A 25,675-nucleotide genomic window follows, 5' to 3' on the forward strand; every position below is an offset into this window, starting at 1 on the left:
GGCTCACTCTTATAACAGTTATAACCATAACTGCTAGTGCTAGGACGAAAATCGTGGAGACAGTTCTTTTTTTTTTCTACAAACAAAACTATAAGCTACAAGACTTATTTGATTTAACTAAAATGCAAAGTTGCTGAACGAAACACTTAATCCACTCTAAAACTTTTGTGAAGAATGAAACTCCGAATCCACTCCATTTTCTGAAAATCGGGAAAACTCAGGTCCACTCTACTCCCACTCCACTTTATGCACTACACTTATAGACACTAGGAATTCAAAGAACACGTCACAAGTCTTGGATAGATCCTCTCACAGTGGTTGAGGGTGGACAGAACGATTGGCTTTCTTACATTTTTGTCTAACTTACTCACCTAAGCCTCACGAACACAAGAGAGGATACCACAAAAATGGCAGGTGGTTTGAATTTTCGATGGTTTTCATACTAAAAATTCTTTTCAAATGATTTAAGCTACGACTAAACATAGAACAAAATAGGATAAAGGAGCAAACCAGTAGTTTCAGCTTTTATGAATTTGCCACTCCCTCATTCTGTCGTCGGCTTCAGCTCGTGTCCGAGCATTGTCTTCGTCTTCAAATCGAATTTGGCTTTGGATGTGATGTCGTATGTGGCTTTGGAGGCCCAGTCTATGATGGAAAAAACGTGGGCAAAAGGCACATTGTATGGAGTGTGGGGGGCGTGGTAGTTTTAGCTTTTCTTTTCTAATGTTTCGTTTTGATTGGGCTTTTTGTATCCTGTTTTTTTCGAAAATTTTCGGGTCTGCCCTAATTCTCTTTCTCTAGAGCGATCAGTCACTAGCAAGTTGTTCCCATGAATCCAGATCAATGTTTGCATGGTTGAGGGAGACTTTCAGCTGATCTTTGTATCTCATTTTTGGTCTTCCGGGGTTCTTTTCCTTGTCTCTAGTTAATCATATAGCATTATACGAGGAAGCCTCGTTGGGTCCATTCGCACGACATGTCCTGTCCAGCGAAGGCGGTGTTGCAATATGATGGCTTCTAAACAGGGCAACCTAGCGCGATCAAGGATTGCATCGTTCGTGAGACGATCTTCCCGACGAGTGCCAGCAAATTACCATAAGTAGACTACAGTATTCTTACGTTAACCTTGGTAATTATTCTACTAAATCTTCCTGTTGTTCTAACGGCTGTTTTAAAACCACTCGGAAGGGAAAATGTAACCATCAATAGCAGCAAACTTATGCTATGAGCAATAAATAGTGTATTGTTTTAAACATAAACAAATGCGACAAAGCCAGTAAGAGAATCGTAAAAAATACGATGCAAATCAACGTGACACATCAAATAAGTCTGCTCGATCAATAACAATAACGAACAAACACGTCAGAATCAAAATCTTTTTTTTTTCGTTGCTAATGTCAATTTGTAGCTATAAGTAGGCTAATACGTTGTCGTATTTTCCATAAGAAATCAAAACGGTTTGTGTTTACTTTTTCACAAGGTTAACATTTCAATCCGAGACTGAAGGGCCCAGATGGCAAAAGTTACCATTCCTATAGCGACGTTGAAATGATGAAAAAATGTAAATTTTTTTAGATGAAAAAACCATAGGCTGTTCAACAAGCTTTCCACAACAATGTTTGTACAATTTATATTACTAAACGGCCTCTCCATATGACCCACGTAGTTTCACAAGAACACAACATGTAGTGACATGAAGTTGCCATTTTTACATTGAAACTGTACGTGGCAGAGGGTGAAATAGTAACTTTTGTATGTGAGGAACAAACTGGTTATTACTGAAACGCATTGACGTTTCGACGTATTTTACGTCGAAACAAAAAACGCATTGACGTTTTGACGTACTTTACGTCAAAACAAAATCGTTGCATGAGGCAGTTTACTCGCAGTTAGCGCAAGTTGTCGAAGAAAAAGGTAAGCAATGTTATATTGATCCCGCTCATCTACATTGTCAAACGTTTTTGTTACATAAAAACTTAATCCGCTTTTTATACATCGATCACGTGACTATTATGGATGAGATAAATAGGTTCTTTACAAAATGTAAGAACAAAAGAAGAAAAAAATAAACATAGGCCTATAGGCTATTATCAAAAAACCATTATGGCATATACGGCGGGAACAATTACAAAAAATAAAAAAAAAGTTTAGAGTTGTTTAACACCATTGGCGGATCAAGTCTTGTTCATGCAATAAAACGTGGCATTTGAGCTTTATTTCTACGAATTAATCTTTTTATCTTTAGCTGAAAATGCAAAATTGTGTTGCATAATCATTTGCTATTTTTCTAGTGCAAACAACTGTTATTGAAAAATGTAGAAAATGGAACTTTTCATTTAACGGTACAAAAAGCCTTACAGTAAACAAGTGTAAAGCGTGCCAAAATTAATAATGATTTAAAGTGACGTTACAAGTATTTGAAAAAGTATTTTTGATGGTCGCAATGGTAATAAGCTTAAAATGGAACTAATAAATATAAATTATACAGATCAAATTGCAAATTGTGCAGAAAATGTTACAGTGGTACATAATACGTACGTGGTGTTGCAAAACGTCGAGTCTACAATACGGTATTAAATAAATGTCAGAATACGTTAAATTAGCACATACAACAAATATCGAAACATGGAACATGATGGCCATGTTGAAAACATTTTACGAACAAAAGTTGATAATAAATAAATACCGTAAGCAGGTTTTTTTCTTTGTGTCTTTTGAACATATAACCCATGCAGTACGAGCATTGCTTTCAAACTCAGCGTAGTCACTGCTTTTGTGACTCAGCACAAAATGATTGCTTATGACAGTATGACTAAGCAACAACGGTGTGTTACGTCGCACAAAGTTTTTTGCTTCAATTTGAAAGTTGCTAAAGAAAGGAGTAAACAACTGGTCGGAACATCCAAGTTCTTTTGTTCTTTCATTGAAACTCTTTCCGAGTTTCCACCAGCATATGAAGTTACGGGTTCTTTTATTGAAGGCAATATCATGCAGATTGTAGCAAGATGCCATCATCTGTGGTGGCTCATCACCTCGGTGATTATGCGCAAATTGCCGAGTTTTGAAATCTTCAAATTTTGCTTGATTTATTCAAGCTTTTGATCAAATCGCTTTTTTTTATTCATGTTTTTGCGATTTTTGCGTTGCTTTTGAGACTTACGGCGATGATTCAGTGACTTTGAGGGACGACCCGACGCTTTTATGACGTCACGTTTTGGGTCAGTGATATCAAACTTTAATTTAACATCGTCATTCCTAAATTCGTCTCCATTGGGTTCCGACGACGCTCTTTCTTCTGTCACGTGATTTGTCCCATCCAAATTTTTCAAGTCAACAGTGACAATTTTCCCTTTTTTTGCAGATAGATAATTGGGATTTTCGGAAGTCGAAGATTGTTTTATTCTGAGAGGTAAAAAGTGAGTCTGCGGGAGCTTGTGGTTAGCTCTTTTCAGTTTTCTGACTTTTCCTCTTTTGTTGATGTTAAGATAACAGCCCGTACAGGACAAGGACTCGTAGGTGTTTTGCTTGTTGGAAAGAATTCTTTCAGTGAACTGACAGCGCGCCTTCTTGTACTTCTTCTGCAAATAAAAACAGAAAAATAAATGAAAAATATCTTAAATAAACGCAAATCTGCAGAATTCCAAGCAGTGCTTTTGGAAGCGAAAAATGTGACGTAATTTTCTGCACATTCACTCACTCGGCAAGCAATTAACTGAAGGTCGAAGTTCATTAAAAACCAACACACGTTAACAAACATCATTGTGGTGTATTGACTCAGTGCAAAGTGATACTTTAGAAAGAGGCATTCACTTTCAATCGCTTCATTTCATATCGATGTCCGGTTAGCAAACTCAGTCTTATGATTTATTTAGTCAACGACTGCAGACGTTGAATCAATGTAGCAAACAATGATCTTATTAGTCAAATGGCGGGATGCAAACCACGAAAACCTTCCCTTGATGTTTGAAGTAAACTTTTTGCAACACCGGTAACTACCTTGTTGAAAGATGCTAAAAGTAACAATGGGACAGACTTCTAATGAAAGCGCCATCATTTTCATGTGGTTTTGGTAGTCCTATCAAGTAAAAAAAATTGAATAAAGAATGTTTGCCTGCCAAATTGTAGTACCGAGTTAAATTGAAGAAGATTTTTTCTGTGTTTTGCTTTTAAACATCCGGGAATGCAACAGTATCTAGCATACATCATTACCAATTACATTAATTTTCTGAAAATACAATGTTTTTATAACGTAGTTTCGTATTGAAAATCAAATATACGAAAAACATGCTGAGGGTGCGTTAAAGGCACTTACTGTTATGACAAAATGTATAAGGAACTTCAAAGGGGCCGCTTTGACAATCCGAGAAAACTGTTTATGAATTCACAATAGAACGACGCGAATATAAGCTACTTTCGTTACAGGATTCGATTCGTTGTTGCTAAATTTTAAACAAACTTTTGATAATTTTAGGCATCTACGCACGCAAGGGTTTGGGATGTCTCTGGTTATAGAAACCCTGCTCGCAAATCGGTCTGTGTTGCAACGATACAACGTCTGAAAACGTTGAATCAATGTGAAAGCGGTGAAGTTTTTCGAGCCGTGGAAAGTGAACGATTACGCAAGAAGTTCGTTGGTGAAATGGACCAAGACAGCAAATCCGTCATTTTTACATTGATTCAACGTCTGCACATGCTGAATCAATGTAAAAATGACGGGTTTTGCTATTTCGGGATTGGCAACTTGACAAAATGTTTTTCGCAATGCAACAATTGAATTGTCAGAATTTTTATATAAAGAGATAAGGAATGCGATAACAGGCTCTGTCAGTGAAGAGAATTTGATTTCACTTCACAAATGTAAAATTTCCAAACTTGGAAAAGTCGCTGTTAAGAAAAATTTGTAATACAAAGCAAAAAATCTTTGTTAATAATAGCTTAAAACTTCATCCAAAGAGTATCAATATCAATCAAAGTACAGTAATCTCCAGCAGAAAGCGCCAGTATTCGAGGAGAAATGGCCCACGACGAAAAATCCCTCATTAAAAAGAACAAAACTTGGGAAAATAATAAACGAAAGCATTTTTGCTAAACGTAGGATGTGTTCCTAACTGTTCGAATTCAACAAACACTGATTCAACTAACTAAAACAAACAGAATCTTAGAATTTTAAGTTTATTCGTTCGTTCTTTATTATTAGTCAAAAAGGCATAATAGCAAGATAAATGACACGCATTTGAGTATTTTAAGACAAACGTTTATGATTAGAAACGTGGCCTAGTACATGAGTTTCAACTAATTGCTATCACATTGGTAAGTATGTTGTAAGTTAGAAGAAATGTTTAGAAATTTCAAACAAGTCCTCCAACTAATGACAGCACTTTCAAATCGTTAGCTACAGAAGATAGTTTAGTACGACGCACAATTCAACAGTAGCCTATAGCCCATTAAATATATAACGTGTATAATACAACTTTAAACTTTGGTAGGCCTACCCTCTGTCATTAAGTACTTGTTTGTGTGGTTATGGTGAACTCAAACATGAAGATAAACAAGACGAAATGCAGTTTCCTGATAAATTGTGGTTGCATCAAATAAAATGTATTTTTAGGGCTTTGTAGCATGAGGTATAAGCTTTATTTTATATTTTCCTTTGTTACGACTACTATGAATATTTGCTGTCTGCTCTGTGATGAACGGATTAAAAATGAATGGGTAGCTAAAAATACAACTTCCGTAACTTTTATCTCTACGGCGACCGTTTATTTCAAAGTTTGCGCAAGTGTCAACTTTGGCATCTACATGTAATTTAGCCTGCTTTCTTCTCAAAACTCTAAGTCATCAATAGAGCCATTTCTTCTGTGGTCTTTTTGTATTTTAGAGATTAATGTCGGAAGGATTTTATAAATAGTTTTACACGAGCGGATGTACGTAAAGAATCAGGGCAGTGGAAGAGGGTATTAAGCAACAAGAACAACATTCATCCCAATCCCTGATGGCTAAAAGTACCGGTTTCTACCCCAACGAGTTACCCCATATAGTTACAAAACATGAGCACAACGTCATAATGCTATTGCAGAGGTAAAAGACACAGGCACGATATAACACAAAAATGTTAATGTTAATGGTCATTGAGAAGGGCTGTTCCTTATCCAACAAAGCCAGAGCGATTTAAATCAGAAATGTTAGATTGGCAAATTGTGTGACCAATGAAGATTTCTTTGAAAATTTAAGTTACAGTATCAAAGACATTTAATAGTTTATAATTAATTACGATCTTTTGACTTCTTACCCGAGCTTTGACAGATCCTCGCTTGGTTACACAAATGTATTTTTTTGCTTTGACGCCCATAATAGCAACTATCCCGCCTTTTCCAACAGCTTTTATTTCCAGCTCACCTAAAAACATAACTCTCGTTAAATCCACGTTTCTCACCATATCTTTGTTTTGTCGATACGTGATAAAACATAAAAGTTCCATTTAGGCTACTAACTGAAAAAAACTTACGGAGAAAGTAAACGCAGTTAAAATTTACTCCAGTCGAATCATTTACTGCAGATACCGTATTGAAACAAAATATGGAATACCATCCTTGCATGTAGGTTGCTTCATTTGTAGCGTACTGTAGCTGCTCATTACATCGTACTTTGATATATAAAACATTAGGATATGAATGAGAGATTTTCACACCAACTTGAAGATATCAAAAAAAAACTACAAAAAGAATGACACTTCTTTATTTTTAGCTATTTTCGTTTAGCTATTTTCTTTGTCCTCACTGTACGTTTGCAATATTCTTAAAATATCAAAAAGTTGCAAGAGTATTATTTTGGCGTAAACAACCAGGCTCTTGTTTGTAACATATGTTGCGATGACGACACATGTTGCGATGATATTCTTTTCATGCCAAACAGACCATAGTTACCCGTTATGGGTAAATGACATTTAACAGTTGGGTGACATGAACGTGTAATCTCTTATATTGTACTTTATTTTTGAAGAAACAGACAGTTTTTCATCCTCAAAATAACATCAACCTTGGGGGTCAAAAATTAAATTAAACTTTAGTCCAGCTGTAATTTTATTATGTTTTGACTTTGATCTTTTCCCCATCTGGTTTATTGGACAACTGGGATCAAACGCAAAGCCCTTCATAACTGGTTAAATAGGGCAGAAGACATGTAATTATGTGTTGATTTATAAAAGTGCGTATGTCATGATGTGACTGGGAAATTTCTTTTGTATCCTGCTTCTAAATAGGTTTCTAAATTTAAGAAAGCGTCAGACACAAAAAAACCGAGTATTTCTTTGATTTTATTACCCGAAATGATGTTTATGGAATTATGGATAACCCACATTACAAAAAGTCTTTAAAGTCTTCAATCAGTGGATTCTGCATGCAGCCGGCACGCTCCACCTGTATGTCAAAGGTGTACTTGATTGCTCAATATTGCCATAGCTAAAACAATATTGCGCTACCACCACAGGTGGCCAAAAGGTCAACTAGGCACTTTCAAAGGCCCAGCAAAAACAATATTTTACCCAACAACGTCCGATCGAATAAAGTTGCAAGTGTTACTTTGCTAAATTTTATCTTTGTAATACTGTTAACGTACAAGATGACCTTTTTGAAGGGAATTTAATAAAAGTAGCCTAGATATGAAAACTTGTCACGCTGTCTCATCATACACAACTGCGTAAAGGAACTACCAATACGCGAAACAAGTTCACGAACAATTACATTACAACAAGCAAAGATCATTTTTTTTATTGTGGCGACTTAATTTAGCATAAGAAATTCGCAGCCACTATCACATTATATCAACTCCAGAAGCTTTTTACCATCTTGTCTGATAATAAACCGTGGATGGACATTTCACTACTTTTCGTTGTCCTAAATCCTAGTGTTTAGTGAGTAAGCTTAATCTACCCCTTACTGGATCAAAGCAATATTTGACGGTGAGACCGCTAAGAAGATTTCTACCACACTTGTTGCGGCCATTACAAGCTTAGCTTGAGCCTACATGGGTGTGATCCCAATTATTTTTTCCACGCCAACATGCAATTAATATCAATTTAAACGTAAAGTAGAATTGCGGTGTCAGAATGACGCTGTGTTGCTTTTAACGTATTTCTTCCGTCTTATCATCAGCGTAAAATAAAATTAACCAATTAACAATATAAAATAACGTTGGTTCCGAATCTCACTAATTTTGCACAATAATTGACTTCAGAAAAGCAATTTATCAGCTTTTTACAGAAACTGACAGCACAAGAAACGTCGGCAGCAATAAATCTGAGTTTCTTGTTTTTGGACAGTAGAAGTTTGAAAACATGTTTTGTGGTCGATAAGTTTGTGTTGTTAAGTAGGCTACATGGTTCCCTTCTACAGCAATGGAGAAATAAAAATAAGTAAAAAATCACTGTGTCGTTATTTCGATATACCACACCTGATTTTGATCAGTGCTTGTAAAGTTATTGACCATGAGGTTCGTACGGGTACTGTTGTTGTCTATTGTATAAAAACCGCAACTCCGATAAAAACACGCCAAATTTTCACTATGAATTTATTTTTGGGGATAAAAATTTTGTTAGAAAACAGACATTAATTTGATTCAGCGTTTTGAATAGACTTAGAAATTCTGTAACTGTTTCAGTGCTGCACGGTTTACGAAAGTACTATTTCTCTACCTGCCTTAGAACTGTTTTAGTTTCAAGACAAAAGCATTCAAAACGCAGATAGAAAATAAAAATGCCATTACGCGCATGGAAATTTTGAAACACTGTCCATCACCATGCTCAGCTTCAATACTTAATGGAATTGATAACAATATGTCAACTTCATATCTAGTTGCTTTATTTTCAAAGAGAACTGAATGACTTTGGTCAACACAAGCTGTCAACTGTTGATAAGAACTATTACGCTTACAAAGCACACTTTTGAAAATCAATTTTGTCAAAGTACATAAGTTGTGCTGATTCAATGTTTACTTTGGTTAAACCAACGTAAGTGTTACTTAGGTTTATCGGTGTCACTTAAATTCCACCTATCAATTGCTAATAATATATTTGATAACAGTAAGACAAGAGTCATTCAGTTTATTGAAAACTTCATAATTTATATGAAGTGAGTGAGGAATTCGCTTGTTTGTTTTGTTTGAAATCATTTTGAATAGCCCGGTCGTTTCACAAAAGAACCTTTTAAAGTAGAGATAAGAATCTTTAAAATTTACTTCGTGTGTCTCTGGACCAGTTAATACAATTGCGACGAAATAGCTATTAATGATGTGGAGCAAATATGAAACAATAAGACAAATAACTATCCCTGTTTTTCAAACACTGGAACAGTCCGCTAGTCTGCGTTGTATAATGTCCTGGTAAATATGTACAATTGTCCACAATACAAGTTTTGAAAAAACGTGACAAACTTACTGTAATCACTGCGGATATGTGAGCTTTCCCCTCTCACGGAGCCGTCTTTACCAACAACAAGATGAAACGATTGACCGATTTTGTTGTAAAGTCTTTGCCTTCTTGGGGAAGCAGATACATCATGATGATTGGGTTTCTGAGGTAGAACATTCACAGGAAGAGGGTTTGTTTTGTGGTTAGGCTTTCGTCGCCTGTTTTTCTTGTTTGGTTGTTTTTGACGAGGATGCTTTCTTTTGCTCCCTTTCCGTTTTCCTCCCTTTCTCGGGCGCTTTGGTTTACCAAGAGAGCGCTTTATTTTAACTGAAAAACTATCGGGGGCCATCTCTGCTGTTGAACTGTCCTTTGTTTGTTGTGGCACAATTTCAGTGTCTTGGACCTGGAAGTCAGTTAAAGTATCATTCCGTTTTTCAACTAAAAGTGAAGAGGATTTTAGGGAATCGATTTTTGATACGGGGGAACCTTCTGCACATAAAAATAAAATTGCAATCATCAAACACATAAACAGAAAAGAGATTTTGCTCGTTGAAAACTCAAACACTTCTCGCGGTGACGACTTTGAAGTGGCTAAGGTACTTGAATAGGCTCTTCTCACTTTTGCAAAAGGAATTAAAGAAAGCGAACTAGTTGACAGACAGTGATAACGATGTGGCACGTTGGAAAGTTCACAGTATTGCAAGTTACTTGCATCCAAAACACTCCCAATCGGCTTTTCTCTCGACATAGTTGATGATTGGGATGTGTACTGCAAGGCGCGTTTTTTGTCTTCCTCGATGTTATTTGTTGTATTGCAACTGACAACAGTTTTACATGTGGAATATCCGCTTCCGAAAGGTATGGTGGAGTAAAATGTAGCAGTGTTAACCTCTTTCTTGTCCAGTTGCATGCTTTCACACGGCATATCAGTACATGCACAATGAGAAATGTTCGTAGTTTCTGATACCACTTTTAGATTGCAGATAATTTCAAACAAGTTCAAATAAACTACTTATCTTATAAATTAAATACTCTACAAAAACAAAAGCATTAAAAATCCTATTATCTTAATCAATTCAAATCATACCAACTTTTCAAATTGAAGTGTACACCTTTCTCCACTTCGCACGCATTCTTAAAGTCTAAGCAGCTGTATCTAAGCATAAATTAACCAAATCAAGCAAAGGGCCCCAAATAGGCTATGTTTAGTCTGATAAATTGCGTAAACTGAATTTTCTTTTAGTTTTTTTTAAATACACTTTCAAAATAACTTTCATATATTGTAAATTTCGAAAAATTATACAATGAAAAAAAATGACAAAAAAACTGCCTCTTCTAGTGCTGGAAAATTATTTATGAAAAGACAAATCGTTCTAAAACGAACTGAACAAACGAAAGACAGATACGTGTGTTGTAAGAACAGTTAAACCCGGCCTCGTTTGATATCGTTGACTTTATAATTGAAAAACTTGTTTCTATCAACGTGTTGCTGGATAAACTGACAACAAATAAATTTATAAATTATTTGCTTTAGTTGCCTGCGATGGCATCATGTTTGAAGCGTGGCACTGACTTCTAAATTAGTTTTATGCAAACAAAACATCAAGCACTGCACTTTGTCTTTGAACTATGACCGCAAATCATGTGCTCACTTAGCCACCCAGCAAGATCTTGTATTTGATGTTCTGGCCACAATACAAAGTAGGTAGCAATCAAACTTCAATGTAATCTGCTCGGCGGCAAACCTTTCTAGTCTGTTTTAAATCATTCATTCAAAATCCTTTTAAAGACGTGTCGCCTTTTTTTTCTTTTTTATCATCAAATTGAAACTACATGTCGCTGTCACCTACGCTTCTTGGTTATGTGACTTGCCTCTTGAAGTGTCTATCGATCTTTCTTCCAAGCATTCAAGCTGCATTGGCGAAAGTTTGATGTCAAATTTTCCGCTGAAACTTTCATATTGTTCAATGCTACAGACAAACCGAAGATTTTTTGCTATATCAAATGAAACTCGCCGGTTGTAAGCCTGTGCTTTAGTCTCATATAAAGCCATTAAATAAAGCGCAGAACAATCGTCTTGAAAAGATTTTCCTATGAACTTATTGATTTGGCTGGAAACTTGAATGCAGACAAGCGACAACTGATTACTCAAATACAAAATTGCCATTAAAATTGAGAAACCTGCTGTTTTTTAGCTTTGTTAAGCTCCATACGTTTCACAAACAGCTCATTAAATCTTTAACAATTAGACTAATCTAACTTGTTTACTTGGAAACTACTGAGCTCTTTCAACCGATTATAATATTTTTCATTGGAAGCATTTTGCTTAGACATAGTGTTTAAAACTCCACTCGTTTTGTATTGATTCAATATTTGAAGACGTTGAATCTATGCAAAAAAATACCGATTTTTTTCGAGTTAAGAAGTAACAAAACTGGTATTGTCACTTAGGCCTACTCTTGTTCTGGGTAATCTTGGTTAAGGACATTGTTGCGGTGTTGCCACTTTCTTGCCATGGAAAAGTACTAGATTTGACTAAAAAAACACTAGATTCACAAAAAAAACACTAGCATCATAAATACACAATCATTTACATGCATAATGTACAAAATAACAGCCAATGGCGTTAGAGAGTGTTGAAAGTCCTTAAAATTTCAAAGTAGAACTGAATTTCCTTGAAAGTGAGAGCCCTGAAGTCATAGCCGTAGGAGAGTAAAACACTTTGGGGGGCAAACAAAATTTTCCCCAAATTTAGCCTTTGCAAACATATTGTCAAAAACGCAATATTACTCACAATCATCTGTGAGGTACGGTAGTGTAGTCTAAGAACTCCACACTTATCAAATGTAAGCGACGTAATGTAAGCCTCCGGTACCATATGGTAGGCTACGCTACCTACTTTAGCCTACTTTGAACACTTTTCACAGTCATTTGTGTATTTTTTAAAGTATTTATGCCTCAAATTTGGTCATCATTGGGTGTACCTAGACAAAAAACTCGAGTCCACTTTGAAAAGCACTACAAACACATTGATGCAGGTGCAGCCAAACAAAAATAGGTGGGGCTACTTTGAACACTGTCCAAACTTATGCACACCAACATAGCGGTAAATCGCTAAAAAAACACTAGATAGCAAAAAAAAAACACTAGAACACTAGATGCAACCCAAAAACACTAGATCTAGTGGAAAAACACTAGGAGTGGCAGTGGCACCACTGGTTAAGAAAGTTGTGACAAAAACAGCAACTGCAAAAATTAAGATGCAGCTCAAAGTTTTAAACGTCAAGCAAAAGCAAGGGAGCTCAGCAACTTATCATCTTATCATGACGTTCTCCACTTTGAAAGTACTGTAGTTTCTTCATAAAAAAATCGATTTTACTTTATCATAATGAATTGATGATGATTCAATAAGCATTCTTGATTTTAACTTAGTTTTGTATTACATTTCAAGAAAAATGATTTTCCAGGAGTTTGGGGCAATTATCGACTCGTTGTAGCTTTCACCATATCAGGATAATCGCAGCAAATATTTAAAAACTATGCTTCACATGAACCAGCCAAAATTTTAACCTCCTTCGAAGCAGTTGAAAGTAGCCTCCTCAAACCTCCAAATCAGTCCTTTTTTACACTGATTCAGCGTACGCAGACGTTGAATCAATACAAAAAGAACTGATTTGCTGGTTGGGTTCTCATATAGGTTAATGGTGTCAATAACTGGGGTAATGAAGAGGACAAAAGACGACCTAAGATTAATTTGACAGCGTGAGAAAGATGTGTAGTTGTTAACGTGTTACAGCATTTGCTTGAATTCATTTCATTGGCTGTGCGTTGTTGCTCAAGAATGATGCAACATGTTTATCCACTTTCCCCTTGTGTTTCTCATGTGACGTCATAACACAAGCACGGGCATGAATTTCAAGGTGGCCGTACCCCTTTGTGAGTTCTCGAGGAAAGTCGATGAACTCTTCGCTATTAAATGATTGTTTATTCAGATGTCATAAAGCAATTGCGATGCGCCCCAAGAAAGTCAACATTTAATTGTGGAATCTCCCAACCTAACAGTGTGACAGCCAAGCCTCCCAAGATTATCCTGGAATTTTTTTTCCTTCCAGTAATGCTTTTAAACCATGAACAGACATAACTCAGCAACAATACTACATTCAACATTATAAAAACAAAAAGCGAACGTTTTCGGCTAGTCATACAATCCTTTTCAAGCCTATAAGAAAAATACATATTAAAAGAAATGCTAAAGAATCATATAGTATCACAGCAAAAATATGGTCAAATCTAAACATTTGAGAAACTGCCTCGCTCACACAAAATGATAACTGAAAATTACACAGCACAACGGGTCAAGCATTTGAGAAGTAAAAATTAATTAATTGTTCAGAAAAGGAATCAGGCAGAATTACGCAAGGTTGCCAGAAGCACTTCCAGGAATGATTGAGGAACTATAGAATGTACAGCTTCAAACCATCCGACAATCTATTTCGTAATATGTTTCGTCATGGAATGAGCGTGGAATATCCTCAAGAAACAACTTCAAAAAACAATCTTATTCATTTTTATTCTGATGATATTTAACTAATCTTAAAAACGTTTTAATTGCAAAATTTCTTTGAAAACTACAAAAAACAGAATATCCTGAAAATTGATTAAAGCAGTTTTAACCCATTAGTGCCCGGTCATTGTTCTAGTAGGAATATTTTTACAAAATTTTTTTTGTGAGATCCTTATAGGTTGAATATGAATATTCAAAAAAAAATCTGATATTGCAAAATTTCATTGAAAACTACAAAAAACAGAATATCCTGAAAATTGATTAAAGCAGTTTTAAATATCACATAAAGAAATTTGTTCTAGAAAAACACAATCAAACGAATGTTAACGATAAAATATGTTTAATAACATCATAACATGACAAAGCTCTGAAAATTAGCCAAAATAATTTTTGCCTCAATAGACTTTCGCGACCAAACTATTTCAAGATAAAAACATAGTTTTATACCATAATCAAAATTTACTTCCAAAGAAAGTAGGCTACAGTAGGCCTACTTTCTTTTCTATAGAATTGCCAAAGAGGTCATAAATATAGCGAATATTTTTTTCTGTAAAGTTTTAGAAAAATCTTCTAATGAAAAATTGTCTTACAAAAGTAATGCGTTATATATTATCCCAATGACTAGATACAAGGTGAACTAGAAATATGTCACTTTATGCTTGTTAAAAAAGTAAATCTTCATTGTTTATGCGTAAATAAATAACACAGGCCGACAAATCATTTTTTTCAAAAGGCACGACAGTCATTTTAGGGTATTTCGAGGCTCCTATTTCCGAAAATGGACTTCTAATGAAAATCTAATAAATAAATAACACAGGCCGACAAATCATTTTTTTCAAAAGGCACGACAGTCATTTTAGGGTATGTCGAGGCTCCTATTTCCGAAAATGGATTTCTAATGAAAATCTAATGAAAAATTGTCTTACAAAAGTAATGCGTTATATATTATCCCAATGACTAGATACAAGGTGAACTAGAAATATGTCACTTTATGCTTGCTCGTTAAAAAAGTAATTCTTCATTGTTTATGCGTAAATAAATAACACAGGCCAACAAATCATTTTTTTCAAAAGGCACGACAGTCATTTTAGGGTATTTCGTGGCCCCTATTTCCGAAAATGGACTTGTACTAACTACATTGCTTTGCACAAATAAGCAAAACAAGTTATCAGTGAACAAACGCAGGTCTTTAATATGGCACTGAGCGACACCCACCTAGGTACGAAGGCCTTTTACTTTGCAGAATACAAAGTAATGTTCTTCAGTAAAGTAACTGCTTAGAATTTTACCCTTGTTACGGAAGAACGTAATTTTGGCCTCGAAGTCAAGAATGCTATATGTTGATCGAGATGAGGAGCCAAGATTTCAGCTGCCACTTTTGATGGCTAAATGTCTAACTGCAGTAGGTGGTAGAGATCATTTTGATAAAAAGGATTGACGTTGCTCCAAAACAGTACTGAAGATATTGAGGTTACTCTCAGTGACTCAGTCATGCTTGTTTTACGATTGTTTCAAGCAAATCACCATTTGAAACAAGAGGGGGTGGGGAAGAAAAAAGGAGAAATAATATGTCCACCCAATGGCTGCCTTGCAGACTCCATGTTAACATGATGTCCCAACTTCCTTTGTGACGACTTCATTTAAACATATTCACCTTACAGAAGTATCAATTTTCATGGTGATACCGAGGCTCTCTTTGAGCCACCACAGTCTGAACTTCTTAGCCTTAGCTTTAGCCTTAACCTTGAGCCAAAAAAACGGGATTGAGTGCAATGTTTGCATACTTTAGGAGGGACCCAGGACTCTTGATCTCCCAGCTTCATGTCAAAGTAATAAAGTTGTCATATATTGTACAGTATTGTCACAGTTGCAGTTAAATATATCTGAATGATTAGAGCAGCATCCTAGTTATCAAACGCATATTTTTATTAGCGTTTATCGTATATTAGATTATAGATAAAAACAAAACAAAAAAATTGTTTACAGCAAAGACTTGGTCTTAGCAGAGGCTTAGAATAAAATTTCATTTGTACAAATATCAATTTCAGTAGGCCTACCTTTTCAATACAAAACTGCCTTCTTAAACACATGGTTTTGGGCTGTGTTTCTTGTGGGGTACTGATTCCCAGCCATTTTCTTTGAATAATCATGCCTCGCCTTTAAATAATCACAGTTCATTTCAACCCTTGCTTACGCTTTGAACTTGCTAAAATAGCAACCAATTGAACTGGACAAACGAAATTATGACGTCATAATGGTAACAGACCTGAAAATGAGTGATTTATTAATTTAAACTTTTAAGTAACGATTTCAAAAATAATTTCAATGTCGAATATCTCAAAAATTAGAGCCAATTCGAAAAAAGTAAGTGTATTTTCGTAATCAGGGGCCTTGAAATACCCTAATATGACCCTTACCTTCTGTACCAAAATTTTGTTGTTGGCCTGTATAATTTATTCTTAGATCTGTACATTGAGATGTTTACCTAAGTTCTTTCGATGAAATGTTAATATAATAAGAATGATAATAAATCTCTGATTTGTTTAAATTGCTTTTCTGCAAGGTTCTAATCAAAACTGCACGACAAACTACAAATAATATACAGAATTTTTCAGGTTAAAGAAAAATTACAGTACAGTACTTTTTACAAAAGTGAAATACAATTTTTTATCCTATCCTACCTTTCACATAAAAAAATTTCTATCCTCGCAAAGCTGAAACTCAAATCGTCAAAATCAATTTGCCTACTGTAAATGGTTAGCACTTTGAAAGTCATACAAACAAAACACTGCAGTCCACCTTTCATTCTGTCATCTTGTTTCACAAGTTGACTGCAGCTTCAATAATAATAATAATAATGTTTTATGCTGCGCCCATTACGACAACATACAGTACTCTGCGATCACAGATGCGACACAGATGCGATACTTCAACCTATCTAAAAGTATTGAAATCATTCGTTGAATGGTCTACGCCCCATGAAAGCATGACTTCGATTGTTCCACTGGCTACAGTTACTGTAGTATTCTCATGATTAAACTGGCATACAAATTTACTTCCTCAAATCATTTTTGCAAACCTTTTCATTTTTTGCCTTTGAAGATACAAACATTATGTAATCCACACCGGAATAATTTTCTAAGCACCATACTCTCAAAAAAAAGACTTGAATAAAGTTTCATTCAAGGACAACTTCATAGTTAGCCTGTGCCTTACTTGCTGACTGTCAAAGGGGCATGTACGTCATCTGTTTTATTGAGCGAGTGAGTTTAATCACTGTCTGGTGATTTAGCTTCAACATGACTTACTGCACGGGTAAGCGTAATAAATCCAAACGATTTATCTTCAATAGTAAAGGTAGAATGTATTTTAAGAGAAGTAGAGTTTAAAATGATTTAACGCATTAATAGAGTTTGTGTGGGAATTGCTCGTAAAATAGGCATGTGGCATGTTACAGCGGCTTCGGCAAAGATCTGAAGCTTTTGATAGGACGTCAACAACCATCTATGATGCTATGTGGACACAGTATTGACACTTTATTGTTGTTATTGATGAGGCATCAGCAGTGCGCCTTGCAAAAGCCCTTTGTGTTGTCCGCTGTATCGCAGAAGTGTCCACAAAACATTTGGCATATTTTGTCTCAACACGAAAGGAAGATAAATAACCGGGTCCACTTGATGGAATTGATTTATGGATTGTATGTTAGTTTTAAGAATTTTCCTAGTGAGCATGTTACCAATTCAAATGAGATATAAAACCTTGCAGTACCAAAGCATTGACATAGTTTTCTCCTTCAACTAATTTTTAAGTTCCTCTTTCTCAAAACATTCAGTTATACCTCCTTGGTACGATCACACAAAAACTTGTACAATATTGATTTTTCCATTAAACTTTTACGCCAAAAAAAAACACTGTCATTATCATAATATTTAGACAAACACTGGGCTATCAATTTGCTGAAATCGGCTTCAGCATATTGTGAAATGTATGTCACATTTCAATGTGCTGTTCTTCAATTTACGAGGAAGTAAGATATTGTCAAGCATTCTTTCAAAAGTCAACAACCCTAAGGGATTCTGTTGACTGGCAAACAAATACCAACAAAAATAACTTGTGCTATCAATTCTCGGACTGTGTGACTTCAATTATACTACACAGTTATGTACTTAGTTTGGTACACTAGGATATCTAAAACCACCAAATTTCCCATCGACTCACAGCATTATTGTTTTGTTTTGCTGTTTCGAATTATTAAGAAGGTTAACTGTGATCATCCGTGCTGGCAAATTTAATGTAACTGGAAAATGCCCTTTCCCTAAAATCCCCTGGAAGTCATAGTTTTTGGGTGTGTTGTGTCGAGGCCAGGGTTGTGTTCATACCTTCTAAATAATTTGAGTACCAAAAACTTGAAATTGATCCAAAAGTTAAACAAAAAAAATGAACTAAAGTTTTTATTTATTTATTTATGAATAATTCTTTTGGTTAAGTTGTTTTGAAAAAGCTTTTGTAATCTTTGAAAGTTATCGTATTGTGTTTGTGCTAAACTGAACAATTAGGCTATATACTTGAATCATCGTGAAGGGAACATCAACCTTTGAAATGTCTGCTTAATTTACAACAGATCACAGTTTTACCTACCTGTATGACGTCACCATATCATAAATTTGAGTTATTTTTATTATATCGTTAAACATCACTGCGCAAACACCAACAAAATGGGGTGATGCAAAGTGCAAACTGTCATACCAAAAATATACAGTGGCTCTCCTTCGTTGGGGATCGGCACAGTGACGTCACTGCATCATTTTTCTCCTGGGGTTAAAAAGGCCTCTCCATATTTTGTCAAGGCACAAAGCAAAATCGCCGTCCAATATTTTTTGAGTTAATACAAAAAGAAACATTACAACAAAATAATTAAGATTATAATAAAAACAAAACAGTGAGCATTTGACAGCTTTAAAACAAGCTAATTGTAGTTTTATAAATGGTGTTGAACAATTAGTTTTGCTCATAGATAAGAGATTCCCACAATAATTAATCTGGTAAATATTCATACGAAAAATATCCCGAGTGGAAAATAACCTTCAAATGCGCTGGAGGCTAGACCAGGGTAGATGTTTTTTCGAGAGAGGAGATATTTTCCCGTATGGATATTTTCTGCACGGATTTTTTTCGTATGAATTTTTACCTACTTTCGGCAAAAATATCTCTGAAGAAAAATAAGCCTCCTAGCTAGTATCCTACTGTAGCTCTGACTGTGTAGGAAAGTCGAACAAAGCAATGGTCTCGATTCTGGTACAACATTTGGCCTGGTACAACATTTGCCCTTTTTCAGAGTCTGCAGTCTGGGGTACATTCAAACTATGCAAATAAAGACTTCGTCAATGCGTCGACAAGAGAAGTTTGTCAACAATTTTGTATTTTTTGATAACTTTGCAAAATTGTGATTTGCTTCAGAAGACGAGACATCACTTGCATGCAAGAGAAGAACATTTTTTTTTGTTTCAATACAATTTGAGTTGAATTGTAATTTTATCTTTAAGCATGATCATAAGCAAAAAAAAGGGTTTTTTAAGTGTTAATTCAATCACTTGCTTGGATAGCCTCTATTCAAGAAATGCTAATCCAGGTTTGATAATGCATTATTCATCATTAAAGAAAACTTTTGAAACTTCAAGTCAAGTTGCAGTATATTGGTGAAGTTTCATTTACAATCACAATTAGTAAAACTAAAGCAATTCATTGAGTTAAACATAACCAGACGTTTGAGGAATGATGAACAACAAACACATGATGCTTGCTAATTGCGAGGCAAATAACATTTGCTATTTTAATTGTTTGAAGTTACAACTTTGCTGGTAAACAACCCTATTAATTTGGGCATTCAGTGTCGAAACTGCAAATATATACCAGTTAGTGCTTTAATAAAACTTCAATGTTAGCAAAAGTATGAAACTCTGTCCCAGCTTATTGTTTTTGTTGTCTTGTGAAGAATTGTTTTATGTTATCAACTTTTCGTTCCCATCAAAGCTTTTTCGTGGTGAAGATTCTCGTGTGTTTTGTTGAGTTTCATTTAAGTTTTGGTACCACAAAAACGCAATCAGTTATGGATGGACTTAAAAAAAGAAAAGTGGATTCTCTTATTAATGTGCGGCGTTGTGTCAGAAAAGTAGGTTTAGTGATTTTTTTCTTGTTAAAAGCAATTTTTTTTTTTAAATAGTTTCAAAATGACTTGGGGCACGGCCTACTAGAACACGGCCAAATATGTTGCTATTTGAGGAAATTTCTAAGAGTCTGAATTGTTACAATCATAGCTATGACAAACCTATCATCTTCCCATTTCCAAAAGTTAGTAAAATGAGCAATATTTGCATCTAGACATATTTTTGGCTTGTTTTTCCAGAGATTAGATATGCATGTTAAGCACAACTTGTGCAATAATAATGTAAAATATGTAAAAAAATTTCCAACTACATCCTGGAGGTAGTCTCATCATACAGTCGTTAGGTTTTTGTATAGCAGGATTTTTTGTCAATAGCCACATTTTGCTTGCAAAATTAAACTTGGTGGAAAACAAAACAAACTAAAATTTAAATTAACACATCAAATGAACCGCTTACAACATAGAATTCACAAAAAATCCTTCATATTTTGAATGGAACATGCAATTTCACCAAAAGCGACACAGCAAACGACATTACCTCCAGGTTGCAGTTGGAAAATCTTACATATTTTACATTGTTATTGCATAAGTTGTGCTTAACATACATACCTAATCTCCGGTTAAACAAGCCAAACATATGTCTAAGTACAAATAATGCTTATTTTACTTACTTCTGGAAATGGGAAGATGACAGGTTTGTCATAGCTATAATTGTAACAATTCAGACTCTTAGAAATTTCCTCAAATAGCAACATATTTGGCCGTGTTCTAGTAGGCCGTGCTTGGGGAAACAAAAATAATCAAGGTTTCAAGTTTTTAGGTCCCCATAGGTAGGGAAAGGGAGGCCCAATCGCGGGGTACTCCATTTTGCTAATAAAAATAGTATTGCGCTTGTTGGTAGAAAAGTTTATTATGGATACGTAGGCTATACGTTTAATACATTGCAATTTCTGTAACCAATTTTTCCTAGCAGATAAGTCACATTAAATGTTAACTAAATGTAGTTATTACTATTTGAAGCCTTTACAAATTGTTTCACCTAACGGATCATCAGAAGGTCTTATTCAAATAGAATTCAAATATTCAAATAGATTCTATTTGAATAAGACCTTCTGATGATCCGTTAGGCGAAACAATTTGTAAAGGCTTCAGATAGTAATAACTACATTTGATTTAATTCGCTCTGCTTTGCCTTTTTGCTTGGCATTGAGCACTTTTTGTAGTATTAATAGTTTTCATTGTTTTAAATGTTAACTATTAATATAAGCAAACAAAAAATTTCTCATGTAAAAATTCAATTATATCTATTGTTTATATATATTATAGTATTTAACATACAAATATAATGTCATTAAAACGTTGTAATAACATCATTCAAAAACGTATTCTTTTGGAAGGGTGAGATACACTTTTGGGGTGCGATTACTCCCTAAGCCTTTCCTTGGCTACGTCCCTTCTCCAGAGGTGCTTCCAAGGCCGGATTTAACTGATGGGGGGTCCGGGGCACTTATACATCGGGGGGGCCCCCGTGCAAAAACCACCTCTGCGTCTACAGTAGCATCAGTCCAGTACTGCACAGCATTTTGCAGAAACTTTAAAGGCCAAAATGAAAAGAATAACACAAAATAAGCCTACATTTTCTTCTACATAGGGGGGGCTGGGGCAAACTGCCCCCTCTGTCCCCCCCTAAATCCGGGCCTGGGTGCTTCAAACATAGAAAGCACATCGGCGGAAGCTAGTAGTTTGTCTTCAGCTTTGTCCTACCATGGCTGGTCCTACCAAGAATGACCAATCATAAATTATTATTATTCAGGTTTGCAAGTCATCAACAAAAAACTATTTGGACCAATTTTCGAAAGAAAAATTTAGTTTCGACGCCAAATTCCTTCATATTAAAATTAGAAACTCTGTTTCGATCAAAAATCATTTTAGACAGTTTTAGTTGTAAGATAAAACATATAAATCCTAACTATAATCTATCAAACGTTTGGTATAAAAATCGGTTAGTAACTGAGCAAAAACGCTCGTAGGCTAATCTTTTCGTCTTTTTTAAATATAGATTATTTCCTTTCTTACGTGGTAAATGGATAGACTTTCGGCCCAAAGGCTCAAACCGAGACCACGTCGAAAACGACAGCGAATAAATTATTATTTATTTTCTTTTACAATATTATCCAGCAGAAGCAATACTGAAGTCATCATTCGAATATTATTGCGTTCAAGCTACTACAAGTCAAATGCCTCTGCTGCCATGTTACAGGGAACAGGCAAATGGGTTACGTCAATTAAGGTAGCATGCACCTGCCTGCGGGCTTATTACCCAACGAGCATTCGTTGACTATTTTACATCGTTTTGATCTGGCTAAACGTTAAAGTAATGTTATACGAAAAATTTAATTAGCTGTAAAGCGTGTGAACTAATCATTCAGGCAAAGATTGGCTCCATTCTCTCATCAATGACGTTGCGGAAGTCCGGTATGCAGACGTTCACATGTCAAAGACTTTCACACGCTACGTAGGCCTACAACAGGACGTGCTCAATCTACGAAAACTAGGAGGTTTTAATATAACATTTCAGACAAAATTTCAAGCTTAAAAATGTAAAATAACCCTTTTTTAACTCGGAAGGATGCTGAAAGCAATCCAACAATGACGTAACAATGTGCCAAGCATGTCTTGTAACTAATTCAAAGATTGATAAGGGCAAAATGAATGAAAAGGCTTGAAAAATGATTTTATGCATAAGAATAAAAAGAGTTGCCAAATACAGAACAAGACTGCTAGTGCTCGATAAGTGTGCGAAATGATGACGGCATAAAGCCAACAAGGTAATAGACTATTTGTGGTAAAAACACTTTCATTTTGAAAGCAAACCTTCATTAACAACTAGAGTAGGTTAATAACATCATTACCTCTTTTTGAACTTGATAAGAAAGTGGTATAAAAATAGTTTTAAGTGCTTCAATGATTTCATCTCAGTGATGTACTTTACAGCGTGAGAAATTTATGGAGCATGCGTAGGAAGCATCACGCTGAGTGTTTGATTTAGCTTGATAATAACAAACTTAGTTTAATAAAAACTTGCATAAAGAAAGGAAACTGGCAGACGCAATCCAAACTTCAGTAACTTAGGCTACACTTACAGTTAGAGAAAACCTGACACATACAAACGGGACTACTAATGTCACTTTTGGATTTATTGCAATATTCATATGTTCCGACGCCCTCTTAATGAAGGATGAGCAATCTTTTTTAGACTGAGATAATTTTGATATTTCTGTGAGACAATGAGGCGTTCGGTAGCCACACAAAGTGGTGACTGCAGAAAGCGACAAAGAACTCAAAGAATTGTCCTAGCGACAAGCTCCTCATAATTTATGAAATAAACTCTTTCAGGGTTTCCGATTTTTAACTTGTTGAGTGCATCGACATTTTGTAAAAAAAAATATGTGCTACGAAAAAAGCAATTACAGCAAAAACAAGAAAGGAAATTTTCTCGGATACATTTGAATGAAAATTTAGAGACTAAATTTAAATAAACTAATTTTTGAAAAGTTGAAATAATTCGAGTTTAACACTTTTTAAAACCAAATACCGGTAGGCCTACCCAAAATTCTTAACTTGCTATTCTACTGTGTAAAGTCATAAAAAGCTGTAAGTAGGCTATAAAGGACTATGGAGTTGGAGTGGTGGAGTCGAAAGGGTTTTGGCATGTTCGGAGTCGGAGTCGTTAAACAAAAAGACCGACTCCGACTGGATACAAAACGATAAACAATAAAATATTGTCGGCAATGCTTTTTCAAAATATTATTTCTTGTTTTGCGTATTGAGTTCTACAACTTTACCGAAAAATAGAAGTGTTTGTTTTTGGTCGTTATTACAAAAATCACCGTTTCAATTTCGATGACAGCTTAAAGTGAAATTAAATTTTAAAAAATGAAAAAGCAACAATTAAAAAAACTGGCAACAATTAAAAAGAAACTGGCAACACTGAAGCCGAAGTTGACGTCGGCCAGTTGTAAAACGAGGAGTTGTACCCGTACATTTTTGCCACATTCCACAGCCCTGTATTAATACACTGTAACACCCCCATGCTCCTCAATTCTCGAGAAAGTCTATCAACTGTTTTTGATTTCCATTGTTACGTCACACGAAGGTGTGCCTGCAATTTACAATAGATCTCTGCAAGCATTTTGATGACAGTGACTCATTTTTAAAATAAACTTATTTTATGGGTAATGCTCAGGACAATACCACTCAAATACCTATTTTTGAACATTTTAACTCTCCAAGGTTTTGCCTCATTTTTCTATACATCCGTAGATCATTTTTTGCAACTAGTTAAATGGTTTATTTTTTTGTCGTGGACACCTTACTGTCAAATAGTAAATCATTGAACTACCATGAAAAACATAAATATCCCATAGGTCAGCTCGTTGCCGTAGAAAGATTGTGAACATCAAAATCTCTTTTTGAGACGTGTGTGACTCCATGAAAATTGTACCAATAGCAATACTACTTCATTTATTATTTTTTGATTCAAGCTTCGTGACGTCACACAGCCCTAAAAAGGGATAGAGTTTACTCCCTTTCTGACTACGCTACCGCAAAGGATCCAGTTGCAACATTTAACCTGTTACTAGGTATTTTTCGATCCCTGTCAATTACTTCCTTAAATGCTTTCATAATTAAACTTATTTTGTTTGACCTTATGACCTACCACAAAGTTTGTTTATTCCATACATTGGAACTGACAGCTAAATTAAAAAAAATTAACTTACGTAACTTCGATCAATCACTTGCTATTGCATGTTTTCTTTTTCGAACAGGAAAAACATTTTTATGTTATTAAGACGTCTTGCCAACTCTTACGCGTTGTATTTAATACAGGTATTTAGAGATAATAGGCTACACTATTCACAATCAATTTTTAACCAAGCTCTAACCTTGATACAAGTTCTTCTCAGTGACGTGTCTAATTACGCAATGTTTGACGAGTGACACAAATACTTGTACCTTATTATAGACGTTCAGTTTATATTTAAACCGGATTAAACCTACATTAGGCCTCAAACTGGTGTTTGTCTTCAGCTGCAGATACTCTGCAAAGGAAAAAACTCCTCATGCAAAACGTCTCATATTGTTATTGCAGAACTTGTGCAAAGCGATTTCTGTTGTTTCATTCTGTGCTTGGCACGTTGTAAAATCATCTTATCTCCACCGGTACCGCGTCTACAACCAGAGGAGCCGCCCAATCATACAACAGCAGGCTATTTACTTTAAAAACTCTTTAACCTATCCTTAAATCGGTCTCAATTTCCTCGATGCTACGATTTTGAGGTTTATGCTGCGCCAGGACACTATTTAAATTGATTAATGGTTTGGTTTGGAAAGTTTTATGTAAACTATTCATACGTAGTATAACTTTTTCAAAAGGAAAATTATTACTTAGGTGAAGTACCACAGCTTAACAGATATCAATTCAAAGTGGTTTACAACATACTGCGTACAATAACTACCAAAACAGTTAATTTACACTTTGCCA

General features: G+C 35.2%; 1 protein-coding gene across 1 annotated transcript; it reads right to left on the reverse strand.

The window, feature by feature from the left end:
* Positions 1–1,228: 1,228 nt before the first annotated feature.
* On the reverse strand, positions 1,229–10,328 carry LOC145788389 (uncharacterized). The gene is made up of 4 exons (XM_082600158.1): positions 10,112–10,328; positions 9,431–9,892; positions 6,290–6,396; positions 1,229–3,578 (listed from the first exon to the last, which is right to left on the reverse strand). The coding sequence occupies exons 1-4, from the start codon at positions 10,326–10,328 to the stop codon at positions 3,087–3,089; spliced, it is 1,278 nt and encodes a 425-aa protein (XP_082456284.1). The 3' UTR covers positions 1,229–3,086.
* Between the last annotated feature and the right edge of the window lie 15,347 nt (positions 10,329–25,675).

This window comes from Aplidium turbinatum, chromosome 2 (genome assembly GCF_918807975.1).
Source record: "Aplidium turbinatum chromosome 2, kaAplTurb1.1, whole genome shotgun sequence".
NCBI classification, from domain to species: domain Eukaryota; kingdom Metazoa; phylum Chordata; class Ascidiacea; order Aplousobranchia; family Polyclinidae; genus Aplidium; species Aplidium turbinatum.